General features: G+C 31.5%; 3 protein-coding genes across 6 annotated transcripts in view; 2 read left to right on the top strand and 1 right to left on the bottom strand.

Moving 5' to 3' along the window:
• The window catches only part of LOC115980101 (E3 ubiquitin protein ligase DRIP2-like), a 28400-nt gene extending 16866 nt beyond the window's left edge, over positions 1-11534 (bottom strand). The window contains exon 1 of the mRNA XM_031102372.1: positions 11516-11534. The gene's annotated coding sequence lies outside the window, so the exon portion shown is untranslated. The remainder of the gene's footprint in view (positions 1-11515) is intronic.
• On the top strand, positions 3169-4565 carry LOC115980102 (photosystem II reaction center W protein, chloroplastic-like). The gene is made up of 2 exons (XM_031102373.1): positions 3169-3398; positions 4056-4565. Exons 1-2 carry the CDS (start codon positions 3302-3304, stop codon positions 4376-4378), a joined length of 420 nt encoding a protein of 139 aa, XP_030958233.1. The 5' UTR covers positions 3169-3301; the 3' UTR covers positions 4379-4565.
• A 269-nt stretch (positions 11535-11803) lies between the features above and the next one.
• LOC115978984 (N-terminal kinase-like protein) lies at positions 11804-13764 on the top strand. Of its 4 annotated transcripts, none has more exons than XR_004088911.1 (5): positions 11804-12004; positions 12164-12801; positions 12996-13071; positions 13282-13381; positions 13552-13764. XR_004088911.1 is itself a non-coding variant. In XM_031100921.1 (5 exons), exons 1-5 carry the CDS (start codon positions 11925-11927, stop codon positions 13699-13701), a joined length of 423 nt encoding a protein of 140 aa, XP_030956781.1. In that variant the 5' UTR covers positions 11804-11924; the 3' UTR covers positions 13702-13764. The 4 variants fall into 4 exon arrangements, 3 of the variants coding, with proteins under 3 accessions (XP_030956781.1, XP_030956782.1, XP_030956783.1); XM_031100921.1 differs by having other exon boundaries at positions 12723-12801; positions 13614-13764; XM_031100922.1 differs by having other exon boundaries at positions 12723-12801.
• The last annotated feature ends 225 nt before the right edge of the window (positions 13765-13989 follow it).

The following is a 13989-nucleotide window of genomic DNA, read 5'->3' as shown; positions in this document are numbered from 1 at the left end:
GAAGTAGAGCATAATAAACATCTTATGCATGTGAATCATATTCCTTGATAATTTTTTCTTTATTTTATTTTTTCTAAAAAATAATTTAAGTAATTTACAATATGTTTTAATTAGCTAAAACATATTAGTAATAATATATTATGTGTGTGCGCAACAATTAGATATTATTTTATACAATATTTTGTTAGATTCATTCTAAAGGAGGTAGTTTAATTTTAATCTGTCAATTCTAAAAAGAGTCTTTTTAGGATTTAGCTACTATAATAGTTCTCATGCTAAATATCATGCAAATTACATGGAATCATTAAAGTTATTATTAGTCTAGAATTATTCCTTTAGAATCATTAAAAGACATTTTGATATTTTGGTCCTTATAAAACTTGTCTATTTTCCTTAATTCCTTATAGGGAAAAAAGGGAGGGGATTTCTTTTAATCAAATAGAAATGAAGGCTGCAGTGTTGACTAGTCTTTCTGCATTCTTTAAACCCTGACTCCTGAATCAAGACAACATGTTGAGAACTGTTATATAAGGTTAGGATACTTTACGACATATAATTTTCTATACTAAATTTGTGCAATAGTTTACAATTCTTTATGAACAAAACAAAGAAAGCCTTTAAATTTTCAAAATTTGGCCTAGTAATTAGTCCAGCTTTAAGAAATCCTATTATTATTTGGCCTCTTTATCTATTTTGGAGATACTTTATCCACTTAATATAAACTGTTGGATTTACCTACTATTTCTTGAAGAACTTGTTCATGAGATATATACTGAATCAGTTCATGGATTATTATTAGAATTAATCCCCTGACATTGAACAGATTAGATTTAAATATATCTTTGTTGTAATCCCCATATTGTGTCTGTCCACCCATCTGAAAGTCCACAATTAGATTGCTTCTTCTCTGGTTTTTTTTTTTTTTTTTTAAATGGAGTTTCAACTTATGACGTTTATTTTTGATAATTACACTATTTATCATCATAGCAAAACACCAATCAATTTTGATGTAGGTGGGAATTAAACCCTAAACTTTTATTCAACCATTAGAAATTTTATTAGTTAAGATAACTGAAACACACTAAATTGCTATTTCTTAATAGGACAAAATTTAGGTACAGTTCTTTAGGTCTTATTCCTTAAGTTCTTCTCTTAAGATTCAGTTATGTGTCTACTTAACTAAAACATATACTTCCATTCCATGAAAAAAAAATCCACATGATAAAATCTTAAGAAAGAAACTTATAAAACGGCACCTAACTACTGTATCTAAGTTTTGCTCTTCTTAGTGTGCGTTTGGATATTGTTTATTTTGCTGAAAACTGAAAACTGGAAACTGAAAACAATAAAAAAATATATTTCGATTATTGTTCATTAATGAAATCACTGTTTATTTGCTTGTTTACACTATTCATAGGACAGTGTAAGAGGTGCTAGACTTAAAAAAAAAAGAAAAAAAAAAAGGCCAAAAGTGCAGATGTGATGAACGCAGATGCCAATCCAAACGCACCTATAATATAAAGCATCCGCCCAACATTTTGATTTGTTTATGACCTTTGCCGGTGGTCTTCATATGGATTTTCATATACTTTTTCAAGAACTTTCACATTAATTCAAATGCATCTCCATGGGGAATCTTTCTATTTTGTTAACGGTACAAAATTTCCTTCAACGATTCAGCCAAAAAAAGAAAAAAAATTTCCTTCAACGGGTTGTTACAGCTTCCCTCAGCTAAATTGGCTGATTCTAGCTATATATGGCAATTGGCATGCTTGAAGAACGCGCCAACAGTGTTGACATAGTAAGCCTAGATACAGATGAACTGTTATGCCTGAGCCCCACATTTACTTCATGCATTCACTGAAATTTGAAAAAAAATAAAAAGTTATATGTAAGTATAAATGAGTTTTGACACTTCTCTTTTCTTAACAATTGCATTCACTGAAAAAAAAAAAAAATGTCAATTCTGAGAAAGTTTTTGAAAAATCCTATAAATTTTTTAGGGATATTATTAATATATAAAAAGAATGAAAATGTGCTTTTTTTTTTTTTTGCTTGTCTGTTCACTAATAGGTGATCTATCAAACATAGTAAACAACTAATTTAAATGTTTAAATTAATCTTTTATTGAAATGTTAGTGGAACACCACCGGCTTCTACCAAGTGAAGGGTTATTGCATGAGTGAAGATGCACCCTATTATGGTGTGATCACTGATCACCCATCACTTTTATGCTCTAACATATTGTAACTATTTGATTGTTTGAATTGATATTGATTATATTAGGGCGTTTAATATATAGTTTTTGAATAATGAATTTCTTAATTTAATATCATATTGGTTCAACTATTGGTAAGTTCAGGTGAATTCTTTATTAGTTTGTATAAAATTCATGTAAGTTGTTAATTAATAAAAATATGAAATTATGTTATTAAAAGTGTTTAATTGGTTAAAGAAAAAGGATGTTGAAATTGATTAAATTATCATTTTAAAATCAGATGTTGATGAATTTCTCAAGACAAAACTAAAATTAGAGCTACACCCCTTTATCCAACAAACTGTTAGTAATAGTACAGCACAAAATTATTTAAATCAAAACCATGTTGAAGCTGATCACTTCGAGAATTTCCCCACTAGTCTTGGTCTACAGATCAATTAAGTTACCATCAAAATTTTAAATGATCATAATAATATTAGAAAAGTATCAAATGGTTCTAGTCAATCTTATAATAATCACTATTAGATACTTTTCAAGTAAGTTCAATGGTGCTCAGGATAATGAGTAAAATATTAATTGTAATATACTATAACAAATACTTTTTTTCATTTTTAAATCAACATCAAGTCCATTTATTTGTTTATTTATTAGTTAAGAGTTCGCACTCATTGGAGAAAAATCATGCTTTGCCACAGGTTATGCCACCGCCGCCCTATATATAGATTGGGCATTCCTGTCCTAAAGTAGGAATTAACAAACCCATGTCCAAACAGACTCTATAATTTACCTCTATATATATATTAGCCTAACAATTCTGACTTAAAATGAAAAATTTCAATTATTAATCATGGTAACCTACCACTAGGAAAGTGACACATGGAGAGCACTGATTGGTGCCTCAAGATCATGGATTTGAAATGCTAGGCTATCCATTTATCCATATTGAGTGGTTCATGTAATACACACACTAGCTATATGTCACTAACAATAATTCCCCAAGCTTTCCCAATTTATGTGACATAGAATAATTTTCTTCTCTTGTCTGAACCAGTTCCTTCATTTCTCTTGTTTGTTCTGAAAAAAATGGCTTCAATAACAGCAACTAACTTTGCAAAGTTGTCACCTGGTACTGGTCTTGTGCTCAAAGGGTCAAGTGGGGTTCAGTCAAGCCCTGTCCTGGGTGAGATTTCTTGGTTCATAGATCACTATACAATAATATTGCAGTACCATCTATATATATTTTTGAATTTTCCCTCATAATTTTACTTGCATCAGTAAGTGCAATCATGGTTCAGATAGAGACAAGGTCAAAAATGCTTCTTGAGTAGCTAAAATGATTTTGGTTACTACTATGTGGAGCGTAACTATTGTACTGGAATTATAATATAGTTAGAAGTCATTGTAGTATATAGTTATTATCATGGTCTTGGTTGCAATGAAATCTTTCATAATTAATTTGATAGTAACTTTAACAATTGATGTTTTAATTGATAAGAAAAACATGTTAAGAGCTGCTTGAATAATGGCCAAGGATACAGGATTCATTAACTCTCCCCAAAAAATATTTTGGGGATTTTTTTTTAGGTTGAAAGTGCTGGTGAGGTGTTAGCCTCCTATTAGAGTTTTATTATAACATATAATGAGTTCCATACTTTCATTTAAGCCAAAAACTTAAGTTTATGGGTTTTTTCCAACTATGTTTTTCAAATCTTTTACTTTTTATCCACGTAGAACTTTTACTTGCATGTGTGTACCCAACGCAAAGAAACAGAAGCAAATTGAAGTATATATATTTTTATTTTTTGGATGTTGGTCACAGTGGTTGATTGTTTAACAGGGTTGCCAAGAATGGTTACAAGAGGAGGGGTTAGGTGCAGCATGGTGGAGAAGACATCATCAGCAAGTGGCAAAGGCTCAATCTCAAACACTAGCATGGTTGCATCATTGATGGCTGCAGCATCGGTTGTGACTGCAACCGCAGGCCCAGCCATGGCTTTGGTGGATGAGAGACTGACAACAGAAGGAACAGGACTTCCCTTTGGATTGAGCAACAACCTTCTAGGGTGGATACTATTTGGTATGTTTGGTTTAACTTGGGTATTCTATTTTATCTACACTTCCACTCTAGAAGAGGACGAGGAGTCCGGGTTGTCCCTCTAAGCGAGATCCAATCTATGTAAATGAAAATTTGAAGTGGGAAAAAGGACAATTTGCTGTTGATGTAATTGCTTTTGAACCATTTTGATCCAATTAGTCATGCTAGTATAAACTGCAACTTTTGGTTCTCCCTTCTGTGTTTTCGACTTATTTCTTTGAAAGTATGTGAGAAGCTAGCTTCTTTTTCTTATATTGAGAAATGCCTTCATGTCTAAAAAAAACTGTGGAACGAAAATGCCGACTAATACTTTGACCAAACGGTAAAGTGTCAATCAACACATAGAATCCCCATTTCGGCACTTTGATGCTCAGATACTGAATTTCATTTTTTTGCTCCATATTATGATGATTTCTCTTATTTGAGTTCAGCCCATGAGAAGAGAAGATTAGAGAATTCTTTATTGGTTTTGAAATCCCACACATTGGTTAAGAATAATAAGGATGGTCTAATTCTATTATAAGAGTTTGTTTCATATTGAAAAGAAAAGAAAAGTAACTAGGAGGTGTGACATCCCTTATTCAAGGTGTAGCTTTGTTGTGTGTGATCAGTTAGGAGCAAAAATTTGTCTTGTGAAAGAGGTAAAGACTAGGGTGAGCAAATTGCAGGCTGCGTCGGGTTTGGAGTCACCCACGACCCGACCTGATAAAACACACACCAGCCTGCATGGTTGATTGATCAGCCCAAAAGGTTGCTGAAATTTTGGGTCGGGTTTCTTTGTTTTTTTTTTTTTGGGCCGTTGGGTCTTTTGATATTTTTGGGTCTTTTGTTATTTTTGAGTTATGTTCTATAACGTTGGCATTGATACCAAATCTGTTTCCAATTTGAAAACTTGACCAAATCACTTGTACGATACCGGATCATTTCGTGTAAACGTGTGTAAAAAGTTCCATATTATATTGGCGTATCATAAATGCTCATGAATCATACAATATAGTGTGCATATCGTATGAATCGTATCGTATCATAAAATTGTATGTATCGTACGATATATAGACAAATGTTTTAAAATGAGATTTTTTTGTTAAAATTTGTACTTTAACTTAAATCTAACAAGTTGTTAGACTTGTTTTTAACACAAAATTATTAAGTTACTTAATTTGGCCTAATAAAATAACATATTCATAAGTTTTTTTCCTCTCACTTTCTCCTATAAAATTTGGACTACACAGTACACACTTACACTTCACTTTAATATTTGCAAATTTATTTTCTATACTGTGAATAAGATATTAATTGATAATATAATTATTTTTTTATTTTTGTCGTTATTGTTATAAGTCCAAGAAACTAGAATGCCAAGAAGATTTTTTTTTTTTAATTACTAAAATAAAAAGAACAAAAAGAGATAGTAAATGTTAATGACGATAAAGAAAATTTTAATAAAGAAATAAATTTGCAAAATGATAAACATGATGATAGTATTGATTTAGATGAGGTTTATTAGGCAATATGATGGAGTATTATTTTTGGGTCATTTGTAATATATTATTATCACTTTTGAATTTAAGCAATTTGAATATATATGTTATAATCACATGCTAGTTTGATATACTTAGTTAGCTTGTTTAATATTACATAAGTGATGAATAAATTAGTCATTAGTTGAATATATTTAAATTTTATAATAAATATACCATTTATATATGTATATCTATAATATTTTATAAAATTTATTAAGTGTTTGTGTATTTTACGATATACGATGCCGTACAATATACGATACAGAAAAATAAAAAATCGATTAATAATACGATTCACATTTTGACAACTATATTTATGACACTATTATCACTTGCCAAATTTTATTCAATTTCAAATTTAACTTTTAAGAGAAAATCTTTTGGAATCAAATTCATTAATGATAAGGCTCAACTCATTTAGAAAATGTAATTTGAATTTTCCAATTTGAAAACTTGACCAAATCTCTTTCCAATTTGGAAACTTGACCAAATCTCAATATTTATGATACTATTATCACTTGCCAAATTTTATTCAACTTCAAATTTAACTTTTAAGAGGAAATCTTTTGGCATTAAATTCATTAATGATAATGACCAACTCATTTAGGAAATGGAAACTGAAATGATACCACCACGGCACCACCCTTTTTAAGAGAAAATACATTTCAAGCTTATGTAATCTTTTTTGGGTTAACTATAGGGGTGTCAATGTTCGACCCAACCTACGAACATGACACGAACTCGACATGGGTTTTTGCGAGTTAGGATTGGGCCTTAATGGGTTTGAGTCATAAACGGATCGACCCGAAAGCGACATGATAAGAAACGTGTCATAAGCGGGTCAACCCGCATAACCAGCAATAGACACGTTTGACACGCCAATTTATTTGTGTCAATCCAAAATGACCTACTTAACAACCCATTTAAATCGTATAACAAATTAATATTCATTTTATTTTAGATTTGTCATATACCTTTTATATCCAACATATATTTTAAATTTAAAAAGAAAAGTGAGTAATTACAAAGAGATATAATTGGAAATTGAAATTTTATAAATTCTAGATCTTTAAACCCTACAAACCCTAAATCTCTAAACCTTCTTATAAATATCTAATTAATTTTTTTTATTTCATTTGTACAACTCACTCTACTATCTTATAGACTCACGGCCAATTCTCAAACTCAAAGTCTCAAACTAGTTATTGCTCGCTCTCTCTCTCTCTCTCTCTCTCTCTCTCTCTCTCATGTGTTTAGTGAGTTTTAGAATTAAAGAAAACCGTTTTCTTGGTGTTTCAAAATTTTGTAGTAATTTTTTCTACATAATGTTTTTGTTCTATAAACTTCGAACCCATGTGCCGTTATTAATATATGAGATATATTAATTATTGATTAAGGCCACGGCTATAGCTTTTGTCCTGTGTCGTGCGTTTTTTTTTTTTTTTGGTGTTTGTATTAGTGTTGGACATTGTTTGCATATCTTGCAAGTGGGTTTATTGAGATAATTATAAACTAGATCTGATGGGTATTGCTTTTAAATTGTTGAGGCATGATCATTTTGTAACTACTAATATATATATATATATATATATATATATATATTTGGCATAGAACTTGCACAAATGAAATTGGATGAGCTTGTGGAAGATTTTATGAATTTGGACATCAACAAAGAATCTATGGATGATAATCGTAGTCATAGTCAGGATTTGTCTATTGTTTGCTCCAATTCTTTCAATATTGATATTTAGCATTTGACGAGTTTCAAGGATATTATATTTTTGTTGAACTATGTTATTTCATTTTTGTTAAACTATGTTATTTTGAATTTGGGTTGAAGTGTATGCACTTCTTTTAGAGTGTAAAGAACCTTTTTTTTTTTTTTTTTTTTTTTTTTTTTTTGAGAAGGTAGAGTGTAAAGAACTTATTTCTAGATGAATGTTATATTTTTGTTGAACTATATTATTTTGAATATGGGTTGAAGGCTTAAAGTGTAGGCACTGCTTTGGGATGTAAAAAAAAAATTTTCTAGATGGATGTTATATTTAATATTACGTAGGTTGAAATGGGTTGTGTTACATTCGTGTCAACCTAACACGACTCGTTTATTAAGTGTGTCAAATGGGTTGGGTCAGGTCAACTCGCCTTATTAATAGGTCGGGTTAGGGTTGAAAGATCATGACACAATTATTAAATGGGTTGGGTTAGGGTTGAGCCATTTAGTCGAATACCCCTACCTCGACACAACATGAACCCGACACGCTAACCCGAATTGACACCCTTAGTTAACTACATATTTAGTTTCTATTCTATATACCATATTTTAATTTGGTCCCTAAACTTTCAATTTTGTCAATTTGGTTCCTAACCTTTCAGTACTGTGCAATTTTGTCCTGGCCATTATTTTTTGGAAGAAAATTGATGACATGTCTAATGGCCAAAATAAAAAATTAACTTTCGTTAATGTGACAATACACTAAAATTTTATTTTGGTCATTTGTCAGGTCATCAATTTTCACCTAAGATATAACGACAGAGACAAATTGACATGAAATTGAAAGGTTAAGAACCAAATTAATATAATTGAAAGGTTAGAGACCAGAGTGAAATATTGTGTAAAAACTAGAGACCAAATATGTAGTTTATCTTCTTCTTCTTCTTCTCTTTTTTTTTTTTTTTTTTTTTGGTGAGATAAAAGCTTATCTAACTAAGACTAACATGATGCACTTACCTAAGGTCTGATCTATTCTAATCTACACGACACCACATTATCTTAGTCAGATCTTCCCAAGCCATGGCCCCAAAGAACTATACTATTTTGCAGAAGCAAGTCTGTTTCAAATTCCAGATAAATTGAGAACACAGTGCATAGACAATCTCCACACTGCTGTCGATGCCAAGCTCAGAGTCAGAATCCAAGTCATCCATATCCAGGTTGTCTATTGAGAACGGGTGAATGCCATGAGCCCGCCCACTGCTGGTATGGTGGCCTCAGCAATTATCTATTATATGAATGTTTCCTAAGCATCAGCTGCGAGGAATAATCAGTCCAGCAAAAGTGCAAGTTGAATCCTTTATTTGTACCGAAAATATCACTCGAACCAGCAAAATAAATCTACAAAGTAACCAAATTCAGAATACTCGGGACAGTGGCAGATATAAGAGAGTTTTTTTTTTTTTTTTTTTTTTTTTTTTTTTTTTTTTTAACATAAACTTTACAACTTACAATTCTAGCAATGAGAGGTGGAAGTTACTTTTCTATTAGTAAAATATACAGGTTGATCAACTTCTTTTGACAAGGACTTTCTAATATACTATTAAGCAAAAGTGAATGGTGGAACAGTTTACTAAAACCACCTAATTATTAGTAATATCCCGTTGATCTCTAAATGGATTTTTTTTTACCTTCCTCATGCTTATCTAAGAGGTTGTTCATCTTCCCATCAAACAAAAATACCTAATATTTATCTCTCTCTTACCTCTTTCAAGTGCCAAAGTCCAAAGGTCTCTAAAACACTAAATTTCTACTCCATTTTAAATCATAACATGTTACTACTATAATAGAATAAGAAATAGTCCCCCAAAACCCAAAACATGACTCAAATAGTTTTACCAAAAAAAGATGCAAACTAAACTACTTCAATTCAACGCACTTATTTATTTATTTATTTTTATCAATGTTATTGCAAATGTATGGTGATGTGGTTGGCCTCTCTTCACAAAGATATTGATATGTTTTGTTCATTCAGGTATTGCTAGTTGCGATAATATCACTGTAATTAGAAAAATAATATTAATAACTAACATTTAACAAATCCTGTGCATTGTGCGGATTACAAGCTATTTTTATTTAAAAATGTAACGTGATGTGCTCCTTAAATATCACATGAGCAAATCTTGTGTACTAGTTGATCCAATCAAATCATGTCATGTAATTTCAATTATGGTAGACCGATTAAATAGTTTAAAAAACCCTTTAAAAAGTAAACCAAATCTCCAAAATACATAAAATGTATTAAAAAAAAAATGTACTTCTTTAATTTCCATTATTTTCTCATCATCCAAACAGACAGTATGCAAATCCAAGTTTCCAAATAGAACAATACAAAACCTCTGTGATCATCAAGCATCCATAATTCCCAAAAATAGCAAATTTATATATACTATAAAACTGAAACTTTTGACTTTTTGTTGACTCTCATGAGAGCTTGCTACATAAACTTTGGAATCATTACAATTTTCCACATCAACATTATTATTTTTTATTAATTTATTAATTTGAATTTTGTAACCTGATATTGCTTTTCCTCTCTATTTAGTTTATCGAATCCTTCCTCTCTCTACGCATTCCCCTGCCTCCACCTCTCGCGTCTCTTACTTTTGTTTTCATTCACACCAGTATCCTTTGTGAAGAAAAGCCAAACCCTTCACCGTGAATTAGAGTCCCAAGTGAATTAAGAGACATGAGTCTCTAAGAATAAAGGCGGTTGCTTTTGTTATATAAATAGAAGCATGTGTGAGGCAATTAGAAGGAGAGAGTGCCGCTGAATGAGGGAAAAGAAAAGAAAGAGAAACGCAGTGAGAAGAAAAAGTTCCCTGTGTGAGAGCAAAGATCTATTATACATGTTGATTGTTAATAAATAAAGAAATGTTGATTGTTAATAAATAATATATATATATATATATATATATATATTTATATTAGGATTTGAAGTATCATCTCCAACTGATCAGCTTTGTCCTGATCTCCAAAGTGACTGCGTAGAATTTTAAGTATGTGATTTTTTATGTCTTTTTCTTTTTGGTTTGATGGTCTTCGTTAATTTTATATATATATATATATGATCATCACCCAATTTTTGGCTTCAGGATTTTTAGCACACCACACACACGCATGGTAGGTACTCCACAATTTTTTAATTTTAATTTTAATTTTATTTTATGTAAGTTACTCCACAAATTCATCCTTTGTTTACAGAAAAAAATAGAGAATGTTTAACAAAATATCTGCTTTGGCTACTTCTTGCCTGAGCTTTCTTGGTTGTTATTTTGATAATCGTTTTTCTATGATACATAAAATTAGAGAATGTTTAACAATTTTCCTAGAGTAAAAGTCATTGATGATTTAGGTAAGTTATTGGTTTATGGTGAAAAATGAGTGTTTAAAAACTTGATGTTGGAGACATGATAGACAAGAGAGCTTGATTTACGTAATTATTTATTTATTTTGTACTCCATTTCTCTTCTTGGAGAAATTTTTTTATCAATCCAACCATTTAGTTTTGTTTAAACAATAAAATTGTTCTCTATATACAAAAATCTACTATAGCCATCTAGCCTGCTATTGTCACTACAAAAAACATAACTTGTTTCAACCCACTTTTTCCAAGGGTACACTGAAAATGGTTGAAACAAACGCTAACAAACTTGCGCGCTAATTAAAATCTAACTAATCTTGTTACAATTGTCATTAAAACCCTTGAAATAAACTAAAAAACTAGAATCCCGCGTTATTGCTGCCTCCAAATTTTTACATTTTTCAACGAAATTCTAACACAACCCTTAATAAAAGATATCCAAATGTTTCAACCATCGAAATAAAATCTCTCTATCTCCCTTAAACTCAGAATTCAGAAAACCAATTTTTGAATAAAGCCTATGCTCACTCTCTTAGAAAATTCTCTCTCTCTCTCTCTCTCTCTCTCTCAAAAAATTTCATGGAGTCCAACAACAACAAAAACACAGAGACCATCAAATTCCTCTACAGTTATGGCGGGAAAATCCTCCCTCGCTACACCGACGGCACTCTTTGTTACACCGGTGGCCTGACACATGTCCTCGCCGTCGATCGCTCTATTTCTTTCACAGGTTTGTGTGCTCTTCCATTTTCATATTCGATTTTTGTGAATTCATTTGGTTTTTTGTGAATAATTAATCAATTTTTTTTTTTTTTTTACTTGTTGTTGTTACTGAGTTGATGGTGAAGCTCAGAGAGTTCTGTGGCTCATCGGTGAATCTTCGGTGTCAATTGTTGACAGGCGACTTGAAGACCTAATTTTGATCACGTCCGACGATAGGTTGAGGCGCAATGGTCGGCGATCCTATCTCTGACGACGACCTGCTGTCGATAGTCAGAGCTTTCTTCTCCGCCCTTTTGTCCGATTACAGGTCTCTCTCTCTCTATTTGTTTCCCAAGAAAAAAAAAATTGAATTTGGAAATTACCTAGTAGAATTTTGCAAAGAATTTTTTGGTATTCTCTCTTGTTTTCTCTCTCATTCTCTCCATTGATATTTCTCTTTCTCGCCAATAATATAATGTGGGGCTAGGGTTTGGATACTTTGGAAATGGAATTACATACCAGTCCTTTGGAATCTGAAGTATGATTTGAACATATTATATTGAAGAAATTCTTAAAAAGGAGTTGGTAAGTGTTAATGGTGTAGTATTTCACTAATATCAATTTAAGTATGGGTTGGATCTATGAGGTTTTTTTGTGTTGCTGTGTTTGTTAATTTTAGGTTTCTTGTGGAAACGAGCATTGGTTTATCAATAGTATCAATTTAATTTTTACTTGGTTTGGGTCATTGCAATTCAATGCTCTGTTCAGCTTCTTTACATTGCAGAGATTTTTTTACACTCATTTTGTTTATAAAACTTACTAGAGCTTATGAAGTTTATAAATTCATTTTCAAGTTATGTAGCTTGGAATTGGCAATCTATTTTTCCCTTATATTTGTTATTGTTCTGTTCCAATGAATACAGAGCCTACGTTCTTTTTTCTTTTTGATAAGATGTTTATGTCTGACCTGAAAGTATTAACTCATTGGCATACCTATTTTAATGACTCTTGGGCTTCTGTCTTTTTCTTGGTGGGGCCCCATACAGTTTAATTGATGAAGAGCCAGCAATCAGAACAAATACTACCATTTTACTTGGGAATATTGCAAGTCACCTAAATGAAGGGGTTAGTATCAGCAATTTCAGATTTTATTGATTCATTGGCATCCTGAATAACTTGATATTCTTGTTTGATATGCTTGTTCTCAAATGTCATGCTTTCTTCCTTTTTTCATTATGGTCTAATTGGTCGTCATAAGCATATTTTGCTAAATGTTCCTTTTGTGAGTTTCAATTGATGGGTTCATAGCTACAATGCAGACAAGGAAGAGAGTTTTGATTAATGCATTTACTGTTCGTGCATTGTGTGATACTTTCTCGCCTGCCCGAGGAGCAAGTATCGGAACTCTATGATATTTGTCTGTGGCAACTCTTTCACCTCATTATTCATGAAGTTCTTGGCATTAAAAATATTTCTACGTTTTGTTAATAAAAAAATTGTGCATTTTATCTTCCATCTTCAATTCTTTAAATGTTGGATGTTGATTAACTCCAATGTTGTTGTACCAATTAGTTTATGGACCAATTCAAAATTTTATTGTGTCAGGGATCATGGCTCTATGTGCCACCAGTGCTTATTATGACGTCACTGAGATTGCAACTCGGATTCTACCGAATGTCGTTTTACTTACCATTGATCCTGACAGGTTAACTATTCTTCAAATGATTTGCCTATTATTATTTTAGCCATTTTCCTGGTGTAAATGTTTGGGGCTGTGCTTTTTTAACACTCATTTCCTTTTATTCAACTTTTTTTGCCTGTCCTATTTTATTTCTTATGCTGATTAAATCTTCCCCTTTCCAACTAACTGTCCAGTGGCCTGTCAATCCTAAGAAATGTTACGCGGTGATTGGCAATATTTCATTTCCTGTATGCAGGCTCTCGCTTGATGAACGGTTCATGAACTTATTCTTCTGTCTCTCAAGATTTTGCTTTTTAGGGTGGTTGTTCCTAGGCCGGGTTTAAGCCCCGATAGAGAGTTTGATTAAACTAGTGGCCCTGTAAAGTTTGTTCTTACATATGAATAATGGCTCAAGTATGTTTCTTCATTTTTCCTTCCTCAGTTCTTCCATCTGTTTGCCTTTTTAGGCAATCAGAAGAAATAATCTTTATAATATTTGCTATCTACTAATAATATTCACCATTCCAAATTTTAAGTTGGGTTATTTTAAGGTTTTTTTGTTGGATATTATAGAAGAGGATTGTCTATTTGTTAAATAATTAGCAGATTTTGGTAAATGGGTATAGAATTTG

Source organism: Quercus lobata, chromosome 3 (genome assembly GCF_001633185.2).
Source record: "Quercus lobata isolate SW786 chromosome 3, ValleyOak3.0 Primary Assembly, whole genome shotgun sequence".
Classification (NCBI taxonomy): Eukaryota; Viridiplantae; Streptophyta; class Magnoliopsida; order Fagales; family Fagaceae; genus Quercus; species Quercus lobata.
This window is presented reverse-complemented; position numbering and strand designations above follow the sequence as displayed.